The 23200-nt window shown below is 42.4% G+C and overlaps 1 protein-coding gene across 1 annotated transcript in view; it reads right to left on the reverse strand.

Annotated features, from left to right (window-relative positions):
• Positions 1-23200, reverse strand: part of LOC146575764 (protein shisa-8) — a 134153-nt gene that overhangs the window by 22751 nt on the left and 88202 nt on the right. Inside the window, exon 4 of the mRNA XM_085270626.1 lies at positions 1929-2045. Within this exon, the coding sequence (XP_085126752.1) occupies positions 1929-2045 (117 nt within the window). The remainder of the gene's footprint in view (positions 1-1928; positions 2046-23200) is intronic.

A 23200-nucleotide genomic window follows, 5' to 3' on the forward strand; every position in this document is an offset into this window, starting at 1 on the left:
GTCAGCACCACGTGGGCTCTGCTGCAAGGAATCACTTACATGTTTTGATGGCTGCAATTAGAAATCTTGCAATATTAAGTAAAGTAAAGTAAATATTTCTCTCTTGTTCAAAGCAACATTTTAGCTCCTGAAAGTGCTGTTGAATGAACTGACTGAATTATATATGAGAGTTTGGAGTGAGGTGTCTTATTTTAGCCTTACCAACAGGCACATTATTATAGACAACTACTGTCTGTGTATATGCATATGTATGAAGTCCCCAAATACCACTTTCTACAATTTTTGGCTATTACATCAATTCAAATCACTCCCAGTGTATGCAGCTAAACAACACAACAACCAATCACAGTAGATCATCCCACCAGCCGATCCAAGTCCTACACCATAGCATTATTCCAAATGTTTTATACTTAATAATCAGTTCAAATCTGCTGCCAGTGATGGCAAAATCATTTAATTCATTTATTTTGATTTCCTAAACACTGAAAAGTTGCATAATGATACCAGTCAATCCGTTGCCACATTGTTTAGTTACTTTAATCCACACATTAACTACTGCAATAACATCTGCGTTTACATGTCAATAAACAATGCATGCACATGTGCCAAGCTGCTGTTCCTCATCTTTGTCACAGTGTCCTTATCTGTCTGAAGTGATCACATGAAGAAGGTGCGTGTGTGCGCTTTTGTGTGCGTGTCCCTGTTTGCATCTACACGTTTACACTTCCCTCCCTCAAGTGTGCATTTGCATTTGGATGAACAACATCCTGCGTGTGTACGAGTGTGCGATATGTTGGTTTATTCATGTATTTTCACAGGGCAAGCTTGAGGCGTGAACTAGACGCTTCACCCTGCTGCTGGCCAGACTCTACTGTCACTCAGCCAGTCTCTGTCGTGTGTGCACACGTATGTTACAGCTTTGGTTTTATAATGTGAACCAGCTGAGTTACCATTCCACTACAAGTCAAAGTACATCATCATTACTGGTTTTACCAGTCTCACACTGCTGAGTTATGATCAATATTTCCAGGAAGGACCTGCCAGTATTATACTGGTTGAACTCACCCGTTGCACACAGTACGTTCTTCTTTAATTTAACTGACTTTTATGTTTTGTCTCTGTAAATCCAGCATGCATATTGATGGTTTTCCACTGGTTTTTGCTGTATATTTGGACAAATTATGTGTGTTATGTGTGTATTATTGATGACAGCGCAAACCAACCCAAGCTTTGCTATCAGCCTTGTGTGCGCATCTGTGCACCTTGCTTCTAATCTCCTGCTCGCCAGTGACAGCTTCTCGGTATAATGTGTCTAATATTTAGCTGCAGAGACCAAAATGAAAGTTTAAGCTGGATGGTGCTACGGTGCATGAAAGAGCCTTGCTAACATTGTTTTCCTCAAAAACTCAATAGAAGAAAGTAGCTTCTTCAATTTCTGTTGCAGCTCTGATTTATGCATCATGGTGGTGAGGATATTGTGGTAATTTTTTTCATTTGTTTTTTAGGCAATTTTCTTCTCTTGTGTAAGTGCCTGCAGTATTTTTCCAACATTAGATCCTTGTAATATCAAACTGGTAGAACAATATTTGAGAATGGGTGATTATTTAAATCATGGTGGTGGGCTCATATGGTCATAATATTTACATTACAGCTGCTGTAATCTGGTGTAACAGGGTAAATCTAGACTCTACCACAGCACTCAAACATGATTCATAACTCAGAATGTCTGGATAAGAGTCAGACTCATACAAAAAACCCATCATTTTCTACTACCGTACACATTTGGCTTCACTGACCTTTGTACAGTAAGTCTGTGTTCTGCAAGTGACTTGTTATGTGCACACCAGCAGCCGCATCCATGAGTAAGCATGCAAACATACAGCTGTAAACATGTATGCATGTAGTCAGGTTTAGTATGTGTTACTCACCCACAGCCTTGAGTGAGGCATACTTGTTGAAGCCAATTCCCAGGTTGTTGTGAGGGTGAGACAAAGCCATGGCTGGACCCAGAGGAGATAAAGCTGCATTGTTTAAATGGTTGTGATCTATGAAAGACAGAGAGAGAGAAGCAAATATCAAACAAATATCTAAAAGTTGATCAAAGAAAATGCTAATTGAGAGAATATTCTCAGGAGGAATAAGCGCATTAAACCATACAAAGAGAGAAAAGCAGCTCTCCTCTCTATAACTCTGGCCTTATTTGGCTGACATTTTTTTTATGAATGGATGGGGATGATTTTTAAATGTTTTTTATGTTTCCATTTCCAGAAAGTGATGCAAAAGCTCTTTAAGCTCTTTAGTCAGGAATGCAAGAACGAATTAGCTGCGGGCGTGATTTGTGCACTTCTTTCAGGCCACATTACAAAATGTCCATTTCCTGCTCAAAATAACAAATATATTCAAAAAGCTGTTTTTTAATTTAATTAAATTTTTTGTTATTTTTACATCTGCAGGTCAACAAGGACACGAGAAAACACCACTTACCATAGGCCTCTGTTTGAGTGAAAACAAGGACAGCTGACGAGGAAATTGAGCACTCAAAACTCAAGCTGAATTACACAAACACACCTTGCAGAAAAGTTGACAGATTTGTTTACAGCGCTGAAAGTCGGATGAACTTGCACATTCACAGCTGCATCGCTATCGGCTAACTGAAAATGCCCGCTCACAGTCCTGCAGGCGTACAGCTAAGCATTCAACTGTAACTTGACAGCTACTCAGCTGAGGCACTCATCACCCAACCACAACCTCCATCTTATTTAGTTTTGGTATTTTATTATGACGATTGAATGGTCATGTATATTTTTATTTAACCCTTATGCCCGCTTCAAATTTTTACCCTTTCGACACCTTGGTGGACCAAAATGTACACACACAAAATCTGCCATAAAAAAATCTTTTTCCCCCTTTTTTCACTTAATCAGCTTGAGCCCTTATAAAATGATCAAAACATTCAGGATTTTAACTCTTTAAATACAAGTTTAATTATTCATTATTTAAAAAAACAAAACAAAAAAGAAAAAATTATTTCCCATATTATAAATAGTCGGGGGATGGGGCATCGCTGAGTCTTGGACATGTCAAATATCAGCAAAATCTGATAACAGATACTCCCTCCTGACACCTTCATGGCCAGAAGTGTCTCATTGACTTCCACTAAAATCACGTGTTTTAGTCTCTAGGCCACTGTAGTATAAACCATTCGTCTTACCCCCTCTTTGCATTATTGGAGTGCAAATAGGGAAGTGGAAGAGAAATGATCACCAGCATAATTAAGACATGGTTTAGCATCACCTGATCTTGCTCTAACTATAAACATTTTTTAAAAAATAAAACGTCTTGATTCTAATCTTAAAACTAGACATGGTTTCTATCCCCCAAATTAACCTGGTTCCACAGGACGAACCACAATTAAACCTCCAATCGGAGTGCTCTGTTAGGGTAATACGATACTATTAGGTCTTTAAGATATGTTGGCACCTGATTATTCAAGACCTCATATATGAGAAGGATTTTTAAATTCAATTCTGGATTTAGCAGGAAGCCACTAAAGAGAAGCTAAGATGAGAGAAATATGATCTCCGGGGTCCCTCTTCTACTCTTGCTGCAGCATTTTAGATTAACTTCTCAGGGAGCTTTTAGAAATGGCTGATAACAAGAAATTACAATACTTCAGCTTGTAAGTAAGAAAGGCACAAACTAGTAATTTGGCATCGCTCTGAGAGTCTATTTGTGATTTAAGTGACACTACACAGATGAAAGGATGTAGTCCATGATATGTGCACGTTGAGGGACATATTCTGGTCATTTCTCACAGTTTTACTGGAGGTCAAGCTAATGCCATCCAGGGTAAATATTGGTTCGATATCATGTTTCTGATGATTTTAGGGCAACGTGCAATAACCTGAATAAGTCTGAATTTAAAGGTAGAAAATTGACTTCTTGTTTTATGTTGAAGGTTAGTTTCTCATGTGGTTTTTGGTGATTTTACTTTCTGTGTTAGTGTCTGATTGAATCCACCTGTACCTTGTGTGATCTCTCCAGTGTTCACTCTGCGACTATTCATTCTTTATCAGGTCTTTGTCATTAATTCCTCCTGTTCACGAGTTATCCTGGGTTTTTAAAAATGACATTTTTTTGTTATTAAAAAATAATCTTAGAGGAAAATGGGTGACAGAATCCCAACTCTAGTCACCAAAGGTACCTGTTTCTGCAATTAATCATTGGAATCAATGGAATACATTTTTCAAAACAACATAAAAGCAACTGCACTCATCTTTGACAATAACAACACAGCATCTCAAAGACTCTGCAAGCCTTCCTGAGAAACAAGGTCAGGCCAGGATTACCTCCCTTCTCTGAAAGTGTCATCTTTCCAGAAGTACAAAACTTAGCTAAAACTGTTTCCTGAAGAGGATGACGCACACACACACACACGCACACACACACACCTGACTCCTGGATCCACCAGCCCCACAATAGCTGAAATGCATCGATGGGAATCAAGCGAGGGGGAAACAGGAGAGCGAGGCGGAGAGCGCGGGAGACGCAGGGAGAGAAACCAGAGAGCGAGGGATGTGACACCAGCGCTGACTGATTGAATTAGAAATAGATCTTCACTTCCCCTTGTAATTGATATGCAGTAATGACACGCTGTGTAGCACAGAGTGCAGGGAAGCCCAGTCGTGTGTATGCGTTGTATAGCTGTGTGTGTATGTAAAATATCTTGTGTGAACCATGTATGCCGCCTCTCTCATCACTCATTCGCCTACCTAGAGTTAAAAGGAGCACATCCATCAATCAACCAATAAACAAAAACCCACCTACACTTAAAATTGCTTTAGTTATTTAATTTATGCAGGAATTGCGAACGATTGCACAACATTCAAAGCAATTGCTCCTGCTCTTTAAGTGCCCTACATTTGGATCCCTTGTTCTCAAGCACTCCTTTTGTGAACCAACAACAGTGGAAATAATGAGAGGGTCAGACAGAAAGACAGGGAGTTGAAGGCAGACACAGCTAATTGATGGAAAGATCCCTGGCCACTCTCCAGTTTGACCACAGGGCTGTTCCCGGCCACCAGAAAGAGAGTTAGAGAGTGAGACAAAGAGGTTTATTTTTGAAAGATTTTGTTGTTTTACTCCAGCATAACATGTAACAGTGCGCATACTACTTTTGACCTTTTTCTACTCAGTGAGTTTTTAGCATCCTCCTTCAGCAACGTTATGACAGACATGGTAATATGCTGAGGCACAGGACAGAGGACGAAATGCAGGATGGGTAAGACAAGTTTAGCTTAGCGTTAGTGTTATTATTCTCAAATAGTTTTTGATGCATGTGTTTATATTTAGAGCGAGATTTATGAACATGTGCGTCCTTAGAGATAGTAAATAGCTGCTGACCTGCATGGAGTAAAAAGCCATTTGCCCTTCAGTGATAAGGAAGGGCACAAAAACAACATGTCACACATTACAAATGACATTTCAAAAAGAACTTCAGGAGCATTGCCATTGCTTAACCATTAGATTATTAACCATATACAGAGTTTATACAATTTTTCAACAACAACTAAACATCAAGCAAGCATGGAGCAACAAAAGCCATAGAAATCAGTGTATGTGCATCCGTGCAATGCAGTGGATTTGTTTCCTTTCTTTTTTTTGGTCTCTTGCCCATTTATCAACAAAAGAAACAGTGAAGAAAAGTAATACGTAATAGTGAGCAAAAAAGAAAGCAGCGGAGCCTTTTAAAGGCTGTAAAAGCCGAGTCCATATTGTCCACAGTGCCACACCTTTTCTATTACGCCTTCAGTTTTATGTCATAACTTTAACAATATGTTAAAAGCCAAAGCCAAACCGTGTCACACTGCTATAGTAAAAATCTGCTTGTAATAAAACGGTTTAGAGAAATGGTCTATAAATAAACATTATTAGCCCTGTTAAAATGATTAAAGCGAATCTAACATTGTAGCTTAACTCACTTTGGATTAGCTGTGTCCTCATTTTAAGCATTGCTTCATTGTTGGCCTTTAGAATAATTGTTAATTAATTTTGCATCAGTCACAGATGATTAATACCTTACTAAAAGCAGGAGTTAAACTGGTTAATTGAACAAGAAGAAAAAATATGAGGGGGCAGTTGCAGAAGGGTGAACATCATTTTCAGTCTGACAATCACTAATTATTTAAAACCCAGCCTTGGAAATCAAGGTTTTTGACATTTACATAGCACACAGGAAGCAGCAGATTAAAAAAGACAAAAAACAAACAAACAAAGAAAAGTATCTAATGCTTGTTTTATGCTACTCTTGTTGTGCCTGTTCATGCTATTGTGCAGCCCTTAAACAAGCTAATGGCAGGTAGCTCAGCTGTGGGTAAGTTTGTGGGTAATGCTGATTGGCTGGCAAAAAGGGGAGGGAGTAACAGGCAGCATGAAAAGTACAGTCAGTGGCTGCAGTGCACACTTTTCATGGCCGATACACAAACAACAGCACAAACAAGAGTAGCCCACAGACAGGCTGTACCACATACTTTGGACACTTGGTCATAGCTGTTGTTGTAGCATGCTAAAATATAGCAAATGTTCTAGTGGCTAACTAGACTTTAGGTGCTAAAATACTCATGTGACATAGCAAAAACTAGCTAGCTAGCTGCTATCATTTTGATATAGTTTCCACCCTCAGTTGCAGAACTTGCTGCCCAAAGAGATTTCTCGCGTTGTGAGGGAAAAATATGTATTTCCTGAGTTGTTAACTAGGTGAAACCATTCACAGAGGTTGTTGCTCCCAAATCCTTGTTGTGAGTAGTTGTCCACTAACACCCACTAACAAACCACAGAGAGGCAGTGAAACTCGAAAAACTGCGACACCTTCAGAGCTCGAATACCTGTTATTTTTTCCAATAATTGGTGGTTACCAGGCAATCACCAACTGGTCTCTATGGTCTCTTTTGTCCTATAATTACATGGTTCGTATTTTTTTCAGTTGTTTTTAAAAAATTTTCTACCCTGTAATATGCACAGCATGTTGATTGAATTGATTTCATCAGCTGTTTGATTCGATCAAACATGTTGTCAACATGTAGTGCAGCTCGGTTCTCTGAGCATGTAACTCCTTACGGATCCTCCTTCACATGTTTCTTTGAGTTTATGTTTTTCCACTGAGGTAAAGAGAGAGTTTTTAGGAGAAGTCACAGGAGGATTTTCTTTTTTTTGACAATTCATCTGCAACCCCCATGTCCTCCCTTTCTCTTGGTGTTTGTTTGTGTTCCTTCTGTTAGGTTATGTGGCCCTGGGGCATATTTCTTGTTTTTTCTCAGTCACTGTATTTTTGAAATATTTTTTGGACATCACTTGCTCCATCCAGTTCCTGGGTTCCACTTGACACACTTTTAAACTGAGTTGCTTTTGAGGGGTTTTCCCCTTCTCTCTCTGTAACCTGTCTGCTTCTGTAAGTGTCCTGTGCTTGCATCATCCCTCTTTATTCACCTTTTTTCAAACAAAAGTATTTCTGCTATCCTTTCATTTTCACATTTATGAAATATCAGGTCTCTAGTCTGTTTTCATTAATGATTTGCGAAATGTTACCCCTCAGCCGTCGCGATACGATTCATACCGCCGCAAAAAAAAGTGTGAGAGAGATTGAAAAGGAACAAATTATTTCCTGCAGTTTGTATTCGTGAATAAATTCTCTCTGAATGTCCCACATTTCCTCTGCATGTGTGTTCACGAGGCTGCGCGCGGTTTTTGATGTACTGTAGTATGGAGGCCTCGGAGGAAAAGCGCTGATAAGAATTCAAATTTATGTTTATTAAATGGAAGCAGATGAGAAAATGAGGACTTTACCATACATGAATGTAATTCACAGTGTGTAGAGGCGAAAACTGTGAAAGTGATGAAATGTATGTGGACCTGTGTGTGTGTGTGTCCTATACCTTTGTGAGCAGCTATAGCAAATAATGTCTGTTTGGCATGTGCACGCTTCCCTCCAGCGTGTATTTGTTTTGATTTGTATGTGTGTACTTTGAAGCATACCTTGTTTGTGTTTGTGACTAGAGTGTGTGTGTGCAGCCAGGCAGGCAGGCAGGAGAGCACCGCTGGGTGATGGCCTAATTCAGCAGGGCTCAACATCAAAGAGGTTGACTGCTGCAAGGGCTTCAGCCAGTCTTACTCTGAAATGACTACTGTCACACACACACACGCGCACAAACACACACACGCACACACACACAAACGCACACACACACACGCACAGCTAATGAGAGACAGAGAGCGAGAGAGGGAGGGAAGAAGAAAGGGGAATAAATGTAAGAACAGCAGAGTGGGATGGAGAGAGACGAGGACAGCTCGGTGTCGTTTAATGGCAAAGACTCGTCATGAAACAGAAGCCGTTGTCTCAACTTCACCCTTTATACTATAACTTGAAAATACAATGTTTATGAATATATTTGTTAAATTTATTGTCTGATGTTTCACAGTGCAGAGCACTAGCAGGGCGCAGTTTGAGTGATGTGCAGGGTGATATAAGATCATCTGTGGAACTGCAGGGCACTCTGGATGTGTTTGTGGTTGTTTCATCTTATGTGAGAGAAGGAAAGCAAAGACAAAAAAGAGGATTCAGAGGTAGGACAGAGCAGAGGAGGCTTAAAGCTTTGTCTCTTATACTTTGTGTACAGCACATGTAACGCACCAGCTGTTCAAGGGACTGGTTTGTATGTATGCTGATGTGCATATTAGTTTTTTAGAGCAGAAGGTACAAAATCATATATGTGGCCTCACATACTGCAGGCCACTTGGATCAGTGGCCTTCTGTCAGGACAAAGAAGGTGAGCAGTGATTAGCAGTTGCTTAATGAAATCTGAAAATAAACACCAATTAAAACTAAAGTGAATGTGATTCCTCTCCTTTCATTAAGGCTGTTTCCAAGCATTACCGCCACCTTGTGGTCATGAAAGATAGCTGTTGTCACAGGACAACAATGCACACTTTACTTTGATTCCACTGAAATCTAGTGTGTCTCGATTACATTGGGGGTGTCTTGTTATTGACCGCATAAACCTTTGGTGTTTGATGGGAAACTCATGGAAGTTTAGCATGGCAGACAAGATGCTGCTGGCTTCACTCTGCTAAGATCAGTTTTGATCTGCACATTTGCAGAATGTTTTCATGGTGTTTGATTTATTTTTTGATTTATCGTTTTTAGTTCAAAGGAATATCCCAACTGCAATTTTTTTTAAGTTCTTTTTGGCGTTAGTACTTTGTTCTATGTCTTTTGTCCTGTCACCCTTCCTTCACTTGCGGCAATGGCTGCCTCTCACTGGTTCTTCCTGTTAAAAAGGGAGTTTTTCCTTCTCACTGTCACCAACAAGTTTACACATACAGGGCTGAGTGATGGTTGAGGTCTCTCTGTATTATTGTAGGGTCTTAACCTTTTAATATAAAGCGCCTTTAGGCAGCTGTTGTTGTGCGCTATATAAATAAATTCTATGAGTGTGTTAGGGAAAATGTTCTAAAACACTTCTTCAGTAAAGACTTCAGAGAAGAGAAACACAGACAGTTTTACTTGTTGCTTAGCAAGGGCAGCTCTGAGCTCTCGCACGAGAGTGAGGGCTCAGGGACTCGCGCTCAGAGACTGCCCCGGTCTTTATTTTATAGTTCCAGTGTGTGTGTGTGTGTGTGTGTGTGTGTGTGTGTGTGTGTGTGTGCTGCTGATCAAAGGGTCATAAAGCACAAAAGGTACACCCTTGGTCAGGAAGAGGGTAGTCTCCCCCACCCTAGATGGTTCACCCTTGATAACACCGTGAGGAAGTCCAGCAGTTCAGGCACTTAGACTAGAACAGACGTAGTTACGTTAATCCTACCGTAAAACAATAAAACAAGGTACGAGCTCTTTCCCATGCTCCCAGGATGTGGGGGTGAACCAAGCCTGCTGAAAATCACACATCCTGTCACTACACAATTGATTATATGCCTCTAAGCATACATGGTTAAACATTTCCTAATACAAATAACTACAAACAGCATCCTACCATAAGCAAACTTATATCACTAAAAGATTATACTGACTACTAAATACAATTTTCCATTGACAGAGTGTGAGAAGAGACCCAGTCCTGTAATTTGTGAGGTGGCATTTTGTCACCAGTTTTGAGTTTTGCTGTTTTCATGCTGTCAGGAAATTGTCCAGTTTGGTGTGATAAGTTGAAGTTTTGAGTTAGTGGTTTTCTTTTTCCATTTATTAACACCATCTATAACTTCTTCATGTGTAGCTGTAATGCTGTTAAACCGCTCATCAGTGTGACAGCTAGTGGTGCTGAGGAAAAAGCTGTTATCAGTGTGATTTTCCAGTTCATGTGGATGATGTTCAGTGTAATGAGAAGCGCTCAGCGCTAGATCATATTGTACAGCAAACTTTTGCAGATTGTAGATTGGTCATTATTTTAAGTCTATGAGTTTTTTGTTGTTGTAATCAGTTTGAACATATGAAATTTCCCCCTCGCCGTCGCAGCTATCAGCTCCGGATTAAACTCTGCATCAGCTCCTTCCTTTTCCTTCTTTTGCATCTATGAAGTCTTCATTTATATAGATTTTTGTTCCAGTGAGTGACTCAGCCCGCTGTATGGGTTTAACTGTTTGACTGTATAATTATGTGCACTGTCCTTCTTGAGCTCCTGCTGCAATCAGACAGAAGTTTTCTCATTTTTTCCCCTTTTTTGAGCGAGGTCTCTCTCAATCCACAAATCCTTCCAAACACAGACTGTCACACACATCGAAAACATCAGTTGTTTTTTTCAGTTTGTTTGGCAATTTCTGATTTTATGTCATCCGCCTGCTTTCGTCTGAAGGGTTGTTTTAAGCTAATCTGATCGTCTGCTTATATTTAAAAAAATAAAGTTCATTGTTTTTTGTGAAATGTTTTCTCTGACATAGAAGTAAGAAGATGTATGCCATGACTTTTTATGCCCTTATTTTAAGGGCATAAAATTGACCAAACAGTACCTATAGAGTTTACATATTATGTCTGTTATATTATGTTACATATATGTACTATATACATTATTATATTCTGTTTAATCAGTACAAAAATATGTAGAAACTATAATTTGTTGTTTTATCAGTGGGTAGTGTGGGTTATGTGCTGGACTGGTAGCATTTTATTTTATTGCTATGCTAAGCTAACCATTTGCCTCCCATGGCATCATATTCACATTTAAGATATTTGATTGCACCAGGTAACCTTTAACATATACTGCAAATGGCAGAAAAAATATTTCATGGTACTTACAGTCTTCTTCAGTAACTCTAGGCAAGAATAGGTTAGATAACTGGATGCTGTTTACATGTTAAAGCTTTGAGTGGGTACCATGTGTGCAGCATATGGGCCTCCTTCATTAATATCTCTTCCTGTCTCAGTGTGTAGGAAAAAATACACACAAGCTTTACTCTGTGTTGTTGCTTAGCAAAGCTTTCTGCGTGTCCTCTCTTTCTTCCTCTGATTCTCAAAGTTTATCTTTTTAAAAATCTTTTTCTGTCACTTTTCCTCTGTTACATTTCTTTTCAGGCGTCTCTTTCTACTTCTGCACCTGCCTCTTCCCGCCTATCCTTCCTCCTTCCCTCCTCATACACCTTGTTTTCTCTGCAACCCTGTCTTGCCTAACTCTTTTGTTGTGACGGTAGAACATCTGTTGCGATGGAACGAAGCAGTGAAACCAATATGTGAGAAAGACTCATCTACCTTCATGTTTTCTTTTTGATTTCCCTGCCTCTTTTTCTCTGCCGTAAGTTTTAGTGAAGTGGGAGCTCAGTGTTTCTCTACATTTCACTCTTTTCTTTAACAGCATATAATCTACGGCAATACTGTTGTACTGATGAGTACTACCATTATGAGCAAAACACTTCAGTGAATATTCAATGATGAAATAATTTTTGCCTCACTGACCTGCTGACTGTCCAGTGGCCATACTTCTAAACTCTCTTAATACTAAGAGGAACGTGAAGAGAGACTGATGAATGACTAGAAGTACCCGCGCCCTGCTTTGCCCAGCAAATCCCTGCTTTTCTCTTAATTTTTTTTGTACTCTTATTCTTGTTCCTCTGTGTTAAATAGAGTAAATGGAGTCATTTCAGCACACTAACATCAATGTTGAAGTCTCTTTAAAAACTGCTCCGCACGCCAACCCCCCAACCCCCCTTTTCTACCCCTCACACTCTATTTGCAGGATAAATGAGGGCTTATCCCAGGATAACACCATTATTTTCTGCCTTTAGCACAGACAATGAATGTGCTGAACGTTGCTGCTCATTGCTTTGCATAATGCAGTGAACACATCTATGCATAACACACACACACACACACACACTGACATGCTCATGCATGGACAGAGCGGTTTATCTAAATAAATAGAATTAGCTGTGGAAAGCATGTTGACTACAGAGTAGTCCAAATAATAAATAGAGCAAAGTGAAAGCAAAGTGAAAGAAGAAAGGATGAAAGAAATGGAGGTAAATTAGAGGTGAGGTAAAGATTATCTAATGTGTGTTGACAAACGATGATGTCACATCACTTAAACAAGACTTGAAATGCAGTCTTCAATCATGTAAGGTTCATTAAAACTACAAGAAAGATGTGTCAGCAGTTCACATCACTACTGTAACAGCTGCAGATGTCAGAAGTACTATATATATATATATATATATATATATATATATATATATATATATATATATATATATATATAAAAACACCCAGCACGCCCCTGCGGGCGGTTTATCCTTCAAGCTCGGGTCCTCTACCAGAGGCCTGGGAGCTTGAGGGTCCTGCGCAGTATCTTAGCTGTTCCCAGGACTGCGCTCTTCTGGACAGAGATCTCCGATGTTGTTCCCGGGATCTGCTGGAGCCACTCGCCTAGCTTGGGAGTCACCGCACCTAGTGCTCCGATTACCACGGGGACCACCGTTACCTTCACCCTCCACATCCACTCGAGAGGCCCAGACCTCCCTCTCCCCAGCCACCTCCTCCAGCTTATCCGGGGGAATATCAAGGCGTTCCCAGGCCAGCCGAGAGATATAATCTCTCCAGCGTGTCCTGGGTCTGCCCCGGGGCCTCCTCCCGGTGGGACATGCCTGGAACACCTCACCCAGGAGGCGCCCAGGGGGCATCCTTGTCAGATGCCCGAACCACCTCAGCTGGCTCCTTTCGATGTGGAGCAGCAGCTGCTCTACTCTGAGCCCCTCCCGGATGGCCGAACCTCTCACCCTATCTCTAAGGGAGAGGCCAGCCACCCTTCGGAGGAAGCTCATTTCTGCCGCTTGTATCCTTGATCTCGTTCTTTCGGTCACTACCCACAGCTCGTGGCCATAGGTGAGGGTAGGGACGTAGATCGACCGGTAAATTGAGAGCTTCGCTTTTACACTCAGCTCCCTCTTCACCACGACGGACCGGTGCAGCGTCCGCATTACTGCAGCTGCAGCCCCAATCCGTCTGTCGATCTCCGGCTCCCTTCTCCCATCACTCGCGAACAAGACCCCGAGATACTTGAACTCCTCCACTTGGGGCAGGAACTCATCCCCGACCCGGAGTGGGCACTCCACCCTTTTCCGGCTGAGAACCATGGCCTCAGATTTGGAGGTGCTGATCCTCATTCCCGCTGCTTCACACTCGGCTGCGAACCGCTCCAGTGCGAGCTGGAGGCCCTCACCCGATGAAGCCAACAGAACCACATCATCTGCAAAAATCAGAGATGAGATTCTGAGGCCACCAAAGCGAAAGCCCTCCGCCACTTGGCTGCGCCTAGAAATCCTGTCCATAAAAATTATGAACAGAACCGGAGACAAAGGGCAGCCCTGGCGGAGCCCATCACCCACCGGGAACGAGTCCGACTTATTGCCGGCAATGCGAACCAAGCTCTTGCAACGGTTGTATAGGGATCGAATGGCCCGTAGCAATGGGCCAGACACCCCATATTCCCGCAACACCTCCCACAGGACACCCCGAGGGACACGGTCGAATGCCTTCTCCAAGTCCACAAAACACATGTAGACTGGTTGGGCAAACTCCCATGCACCCTCAAGTATCCTGGAGAGGATAAAGAGCTGGTCCAGTGTTCCGCGACCAGGACGAAAACCGCATTGTTCCTCCTGTATCCGAGGTTCGACTAACGGACGAACTCTCCTTTCCAGCACCCTGGCATAGACTTTCCCAGGGAGGCTGAGGAGTGTGATCCCCCTGTAGTTGGAACACACCCTCCGGTCCCCTTTCTTGAAGATGGGGACCACCACCCCGGTCTGCCAGTCCACAGGTACTGCCCCTGATCTCCACGCAACATTGCAGAGGCGTGTCAACCAGGACAGCCCTACAACGTCCAGAGCCTTCAGGAACTCGGGGCGGACCTCATCAACACCAGGGGCTCTGCCACCAAGGAGTTGTTTAACTGCCTCAGTGACCTCGCCCCCGGAAATTGGTGGGTCATTCCCCTCATCCCCAGACTCTGCTTCCTCCTCGGAAGACGTGTCAGTGGGATTAAGGAGGTCCTCGAAGTATTCCTTCCACCGCCTGACAATTTTCTCAGTCGACGTCAGCAGTGCTCCGCCAGCACTATACACAGTGCAGGTAGAGCACCGCTTTCCCCTCCTGAGACGTCTGACGGTTTGCCAGAATCTGTTCGAGGCAGCCCGAAAGTCTTTTTCCATGGCCTCTCCGAACTCCTCCCACACCCGAGTTTTTGCTTCAGCCACTGCCCGAGCCGCATTCCGCTTGGCCTGTCGATACCCGTCGGCTGCCTCCGGAGTCCCACAGGCTAACCAAGCCCGATAGGACTCCTTCTTCAGCCTGGTGGCTCCCTTCACCTCTGGTGTCCACCATTTGGTTCGGGGATTACCACCACGGCAGGCACCAACCACCTTGCGGCCGCAGCTCAATGCAGCAGCTTCGGCAATGGAGACGCTGAACATGGTCCATTCGGACTCAATGTCCCCAGTCTCCCTCGGAATGCTGTTGAAGCTCTGCCGGAGGTGTGCGTTGAAGATCTCGCGGACTGGGGCCTCTGCTAGACGTTCCCAGCACACCCTCACTACGCGTTTAGGTGCACCAGGTCTGTCCAGCGTCTTCCCCCGCCACCTGATCCAACTCACCACCAGGTGGTGATCAGTTGACAGCTCAGCCCCTCTCTTTACCCAAGTGTCCAGAACATATGGTCGCAGGTCTGCTGATACGATTACAAAATCGATCATCGACCTACGGCCTAGAGCATCCTGGTGCCACGTGCACTTATGGACACTCTTATGTTCGAACAGGGTGTTCGTTATGGCCAAACTGTGATTAGCACAGAAGTCCAATAACAGAGCACCGCTCGGGTTCAGATCAGGGAGGCCGTTCCTCCCAATCACGCCCCTCCAGGTCTCGCTGTCGTTACCCACGTGAGCATTGAAGTCTCCCAGCAGGACAACAGAGTCTCCAGGTGGAGCACCCTCCAGCACCCCCCCCCCCCCCCCCCCCCCAGGGACTCTAAGAAGGCTGGGTACTCTGAACTGCCACTCGGCGCATAAGCGCAGATGACAGTCAGGACCCGTTCCCCGACCCTAAGGCGCAGGGAACAAACCCTCTCGTCCACCGGGAAAAACCCCAACGTACCGGCAGCAAGCCGAGGGGATATTAGGATACCCACCCCAGCCCGCCGCCTCTCACCAGGGGCAACTCCAGACTGAGACAGAGTCCAGCCCCTCTCCAGGAGACTGGTTCCAGAGCCCAAGCCATGTGTAGAGGTGAGCCCGACTATATCTAGCCGGTACCTCTCAACCTCACGCACTAACTCAGGCTCCTTCCCCACCAGAGAGGTGACATTCCATGTCCCTATTGCCAGTCTTGGCAGCCGGGGGTCAGTCCGCCAGGGCCTCCGCTCCTGGCCGCCACCCGGCACACAATGCACCCGACCCCTATGGCGCCTCCTGCGGGTGGTGGGCCTGCGGGAGGATGGGCCCATGTCTCCTCCCGGCTGTGCCCGGCCGGGCCCCATGGACTAAGGCCCGGCCACCAGACGCTCGCCCTCGGGCACCCTCCCCGGGCCTGGCTCCAGGGCGGGGCCCCGGTAACCCTATCCCGGACAGGGTAAACTGTTCCCTCGATGTCCTTTTCATAAGGGTCGTGTTCCTTCTTCCTGATATTGCTGTCATTCGGAACCGCTACATCGATCACTACGGCCGTCTGCTTCTGAGGGACCTATGGATATATATATATATGTATATATATATATATATATATATATATATATATATATATATATATATATATATATATATATGTATATATATATATATATATATATATATATCAGTAGCACTGCCAGGCTTCTACCTTTCTACCTTTAAAACCCGGAGAGCAGCCAAATGGCTGGTAGGCTTTTAGCTAAGCTTTAGCTTCAGCCAAGTGGAAGCTAAATTGGCTAGTCATTCATATGTATATTAGGTTGTTACCTGGGAATTCTGGAGGGAGGGGAGTGGGGGTGTGTGAATGAGGGGGTGGGGGAGCTGCTAAAAGCTGTGAACTTCCTTGTGTTTCATCTTGATGCATTCTCAATCATCCAGGGAGATAAATCTCCAAAAGTCACCAACTTGGAGTGTTTCAGTTTGCCATCTTAGGGAGAAATCAACACACATGGGTGTATGTCCTTTGTTGCTGAGATTTATTGATAAAAACAGTACAAAAAACCAACCATTTGTACACATATTTACAAATGGCCTGCTGAGTGGTGCACGGGGCATGTTCATTGGTTCATGGACCTCCCTGAACTAATGGCATTTATTGCAATTGTCATCTTGCGGGGGGTTTACAGGGTTCCATCGGTAAATGACTGCTGGTCAGCAAACCTGGGAAACCCACAGATAATTGGAACTATGGCACGAAACCGCTTCCAAGACATCATGCAACACCTACGCTTTGATGACAAGTCCACCCGCAGTGATCGAGCAAAGACTGATAAGTTCGCTGCAATTTCCAGTGTGTGGGGATCATTTGTCACCAACTGCATCACGTGCTACAACCCTGGTCTACATATCACCGTTGATGAACAGCTTTTCCCATCAAAGACTCGGTGCTGTTTCCTGCAGTATATTGCAAGTAAACCTGACAAGTTTGGGATCAAGTTTTGGGTGGCTTGCGACCTAAAATCCAAGTACATTTGGAATGTCTTCCCATATCTTGGCAAGGACCCCAATCGTCCCACTGGGGAGAGACTTTCTGAAAATGTAGTAATGAGGCTGATGGAACCATTCCTAGACAAGGGCAGAAATGTTACCACGGACAATTTTTTCACATCGCTTTCACTTGCGCAAAAACTTCTTAGACGGAAAACCACCATCCTCGGCACAGTCAACAAGATTCGCAGGAAAATTCCTCAATCCACTAGACAGACATCTAGACAGACACTCCCTCCAGAATTCCCAGGTAACAACCTAATTTACATATGAATGACTAGCCAATTTAGCTTCCACTTCGCTGAAGCTAAAGCCTAGCTAAAAGCCATTTGGCTGCTCTCCGGGTTTTAAAGGTAGAAAAGCCAAATGGCTGCTCTCCGGGAGTTTAAGTGTATATGTATATATATATAAAACGTGCTAACTGTAACACATTTAATTCCAATTTAAATGCCTCCTAAAAGATTCGATAGTGTCATCCAGCCTCAGTATGTGTTACTAGACCTCTCTGCACATGTCTTTTATTCTGTCTTCATCCTGTCTTCCTTCTCTCACCCCAACCAGTCGCAGCAGATGAGTTCTTCCTTCCCACTGTTGCCAAAGTACTTGCTCATAGAAGGGTCATGTGATTGTTGGATCTTTCTCTGTATGTGTTGTTGTGATTTGGCACTGTATTGAGCATTTTGCAGTAAATGCTTGTGAATTATGAAGTCCATTCAGTCAGTACAGATACACTCGGTGGGGGGAAAAAACAAAACAAAACATAAAGCCCAACAGAAGTTTTACATGCAGAATTCTGCAGATATAAAACATATTCACATAAAACAGACATGCAGAGCCAACGCAGGCAAATAAAACTGATAATTAACAGGATAGAGCATTTCAAGTTTTTAATCACATTTAATCCAGCTCCCAGTCAGCCTTTATTCAAAAGCACTCCAAACTAAAAGCTGAGCCCAGAAAAGTCTTCCTCGTGTCAGCTGGTGCTGCAACCATCCACTTCCAGACATACTCACAGCAACACTGCTTTCCAAACAGCAGTATAGTAGAAATTATATAAGAAATGGCTGAATGTATGAAAAATGTATGAATCAAAGAACAAATCATGGCAACCAAAACAACAGTAAATACGCAGTCACAGTTTGACTGGTTGGTTTGAGATTCACTTCCATTGATTAACTTTCAGTTAGCTGAATACTTGGACAAAGAGGTCAGATCACCGATACTTTCCTTCACTGGCTTCCAGTCAAATTCAGAATCCACTTTAAAATTCTAGTATTAACATATAAAGCTCTACATGTGCAGAAAAAAGCAATTAAAAAGATAGCAGGAATGAAAAAAGCTGGTGGAAGGTAAATGGGAACGATTGACAGGGAGAGGAAAGGAAAGATGAACAGATGGCAAACAGGATACAGGAAAGAGAACAGACGAGGGCTGCGAACGTCCCTCTTGGTTTGCAGCCTCTCTCCCAGACTGTTTTTCAGCTGGACAGAGCCATTAAATATCCCACTGAGATCGGGATTTGTCTTTTCAGCACCATGGACAGCATCATTATCCATACAGAACAAGACTCAATCTGACCCATCACTGCTTGGAAAGAACAGCACAGGGGGAACGACTCTGATTTAACTGAAGTCAAACTTCTCATCTTGTTTTAATTCACCCCCTCCTCCAAACACACCTTTTCATTTCCCTTTTCCCTTCATTTACTCATGAAAACAGTCCATATTTTCATTTTATGTAAATGTTATTAATTCAGTCTGGCTGGCTAACCTGTCAAGCAAAACATTAAAAGTTGTGCAGCAACAAAGGGTAAAACAGCTGAATATTAATTAAAAGCCTTTTATTAAAGCATTTATACTTTGCTTTTCTTTGCAGTTGCTGTGACAGTTTCTGGGCATGATAATTAGTGCGTGTATGCATGCAAGAGGGGGTATGTGTATTTCTTTTCCTCATTTGTTTTGGTTGCATTTGTGCGTTATGTAACAGTGAAACAAACAGTGTGAGTGAATCTCTTTATTCCATTATTTTTTATTCATTATCTACAAAGAAGCGCTTCAACTCAAGCGTCTGAAGTCCGACTACTCCCCCCAGCCCCTTCACGCCCAAAGTCACCATGACTCATTCTTGCTCTCCCTCACGCCTTCTCTCTCTCTCTCTAATTGTTCTTCAAGGAACAACAAAGCAAACCCCCTTGTCACCACTTCTTAACTTCAGAAGATTCAATTATTCAGAAGAGGTAATTGTACTGAACTGTTATCTAAAGCTAAGTCGCCTACCCACAGAAATTTACTGATGTTGTAGCCTTATTCTCTCATCTTATGTCTGCGTTTATAAAATGTGATTTATGCGTGTGCGCCAGTATAAGTGTGTTGCATAATCACCTGCAGCTTCTTCGGCAGAAATTAGGAGAGGTAGACAAACCCTTGTTATGCAACAGGGCTCACAATTTGGGTCTCATACACAGAGATTATTTCCCGGTTTTAGTCTTTTATGAAAAATATATTGCAGGACAGAGGTCTTTCAGCATCCTTCTGACTTTATGTTGATTAATGAAAGACAAATAATCGACAACCTAGCTCACTCCTTTGAACTTAAAGGCATACTTTAAGTATGACTCCCAAAATCAGGTCATCTTTGTCTCGAAAGTCAGACTGACTGTAAGTCTTTATAGGCAACTTTTTAGCATTTTAATAGTGCCCCAAAGAGCTTGAATGTAGCATGGCAGCTGTTGCCAGACTGGCTGGCCTCAGTATTTTGAAACTGCTGGGAATTTCCCACATAACCACAGGGCTACAGAGAATGGTCCAAAAAAGAGAAAATATCCACTGAGCAGCACTTTACTGTGCAAAAATGCCTTTTTGTTTTTGGGGTAATTGTAGATTGCTTTGACCTGATAGGAATTCAACAGTAGCTTTAATAGCCACTTGTTGCAACCAAGGTATGCTGAAGGTCATCTCTGAATGCACATGTTGAACCTTAAAGAAGATGTGCAGTAGCAGCAAAGGACCACACTGCTGCACCACTGCTGTCAGCTACCAACAGGAAATTGGAAAAATAAAAGGTTCAACTCAATAATATCAAGATTTAACTACTGAAGGGGCCAGTACAGGTCAAAGGTAATACTTATTACCACTGCAATGGTACATGAAGTGTACATACTACACTAACTAGTGTGGAGGACAAAGTGGCGACTGGGGAAAATCATCTATTTAACTGTAAATACAAAATCAAGACTTTATAAATCTTTAGAAACTCATATTCTAACTTCCTATCACTTCATTATCAGCAATTCCACGCAGGACAAAGATGTTAAAGTCATGCAAGCTCACTGCTGCATGCTCCCAAACAAACTCCCAAACATGGCAACGGCTTTACTTTAAACTCAGGAATTTCTGAAGTATTGAAAGACTCATTATTGTTACACATGCTGTTCTTCTTGTTTAGCATCTTTCAATCTACTGTCAATAAAGTTGCACGATTGCCACATTGCAGCTACACTTCATGAGGTTGCCATAAACCAAAAAAAAAGGCATACAGATTGCAATGCTTTCCTTTCTTTTTGTGCTTTCCTGTTACTTGTTTTTCCCCCCTTACTGCTTCCATGTACAGTGCTCCTCGGGGAGGATCCTTATAAGACCACCTGGGTTTCTCTCCTCTTCACCTCAGATGTGTTACTTTCAGCTGTTTTTATGTCCTATTTAGCACTGGCGTCCTCCTCATTGACCTGAGTTTGTAGTTCAGTTGCACCTTGGGGCTGAATCCTTGCATCTAGTGTAAATTAGTTTTTTGTGTTTCTTTTTGATTAAAATAATATAAAGATCAACTCTATCATATATACATAGTATTTGATTTAACCTTCCTACCATAAGAGAACCTGAAAGCATCTTCAAGTTTTATTAGAGAAGGGATGTCAAACTCACTGTACATGCTGGGGCACATAACCCCCAGCATGTAAAATGCACCCAGTCCAGTCCCTTTCTTTCAGCATAAAGAAGTTTAACTACACATTTAAAAAAAGAAAAAGATGGCCAACAGTATTTCTTAGTTTTCTACATGATAAAGAAATGCTGCTGTAGAAAATGAAAGAAAAGTGTCAGCATGATTTAAAGAGTAAGAAATAAATGTGTGAAATTACAGAAAAATATCCTTTTTTAAAAAAATTGTAAACCCACAACGCATCTGTCCAGTGGGCCAGATTGGAGTCTTTGCCAGGCCAATTCTGGCCCCCAGACCTTATGTTTCACACCGCTTTATTAGAGTATCCTGCATCTGCACTTACAGAGTAATAACACAGAGGAGAGTGTCTCTGAACTCATAATTTTCCAGAAACACAAGTAACAAGAGCGCCAATGGCAATTTTGACTTAATTGGTAAATTGTTAAAAAGGATCTGCTTTGTAATTTACTGTTCTGTCATATTTTGTCCAGCAATATAAATCACAACCAATGCCAGCGTGGTTACGAGAGATTTAGTGCATTTCAACTTAATTGCTACAGCTAATGTTGTAGCATAAAAAGAGGGGAGGAAGAAAATTAATTAGGACATATATAAATTGAATGTTTTTTTTTACAAGCTTTATTCACCGTGGGGGAAGCACATCTATGAGTGATTTTAATGGTTTGGTTTGCTAGCTGCAGGCTGGAACTTGTTATTGTTATTACAGACATGCGTGACCAGTCTGGATTTAAAATGCAATGTTGAGGTTTGTGAGATTAATAAAAGAAAAAGAAGCATCATTAGTGACCACAGTCGGCTCATTTTAAATACTTATGAGATCATCAGGGTTGATTTAAAGAATGCTTTTCTTTTCTTGGTTATTTAGCATAATGAGCAACTATCAAGGTCAGTGAGAAGACTCATTGAAAGGTCCCGCGCATCACACGCGGACTTCATTATTTATGTATGCATCCAGACAGGAAGAAAGGGCATGGGCTATGCATATTAGTCTCTCTATGAAATATTACCGAACAGACCTTTGATGCAGCCAAAGGAAGGCAATAAAGAGATACACAGGAAAAGAGGGAGCGCTAAGAGAGAGCGAGAGCATGGAGAAGAGGGAGTAAAAGAAAGTGATATGATGTTTAATAAGTTTGCTGCTCAGCTTAAATAAAAGAAAAAGTTAAAAATAACAACAACAAGAACATAAAAGAAAGCAGCGGGAAAATTCATACATTAGCTGACTTCAAAGGTGGGTTAAGAGCTAAAGACTGACGGGAGAGTCACACGCAGGTTTGATGAAAGAGCATGCACTGCACTTATATTTATACACGTGTGCCTGTAAGAGTTTGTGTGTATACAGTAGATTGTTGTCCATGCTGCAAGGCCATTATTACACAAGAGCTCAGTTCTCTCTGTCACTTTGATAACTTTGGCTACTGAAATGGGCACAATCTCTTGTTTGATCTAATTTGATATATAATGGTTGATGACAGAGATACACAAACGCGTGTGTCCATGTGTGCTTTTCTCTCAGCGTGTCTGTGGGTGAGCCTGTTACAGAGAGCTGAGTGAGCTCCTGTTTGTTCTGCTGCTCGTTTACTGGACGGCCATCAAATACGTTCATACACGTAAAGATTCGAGAACGCGCAGCCACACACACGAATGACTCCATGACCCAGTCATGCTCCGGCACACATTGCAAAAATACACACTTACACTGACATGTGGGGAAATTAACAACCAGACATTTTCTAATTTGCACGTCTAAGATATTTAGATTTAGACTGAATGTGAGTCTGACAGCAATAAAGCCAAAATGTTCTGCGATTTAATGGAAATTGATGATAAAATCAGAGGAGAGAAAAGCAAAACTGTGCTCCCAAGCACAAGCTGTTGTTCTTTCCTGTGGTTAAAAATCACGTGACCCCTATCAGACTGACGATAGCAGCTTTGTAATGTAGAAAACGTGTGTTCAACGTGATAAAAGCCAATCCAGACACCTACCAAACAAGTAGTTGTTTTCCCTAATCTTAAGCAAATTGCAAACGAAAACTAAAGTAAACATCAAACTAGGTTT

Source organism: Mchenga conophoros, linkage group LG4 (genome assembly GCF_057382185.1).
Source record: "Mchenga conophoros isolate Kocher_MC1m ecotype Shallow Benthic linkage group LG4, M_conophoros_male_GT1.1, whole genome shotgun sequence".
Lineage (NCBI taxonomy): Eukaryota > Metazoa > Chordata > Actinopteri > Cichliformes > Cichlidae > Mchenga > Mchenga conophoros.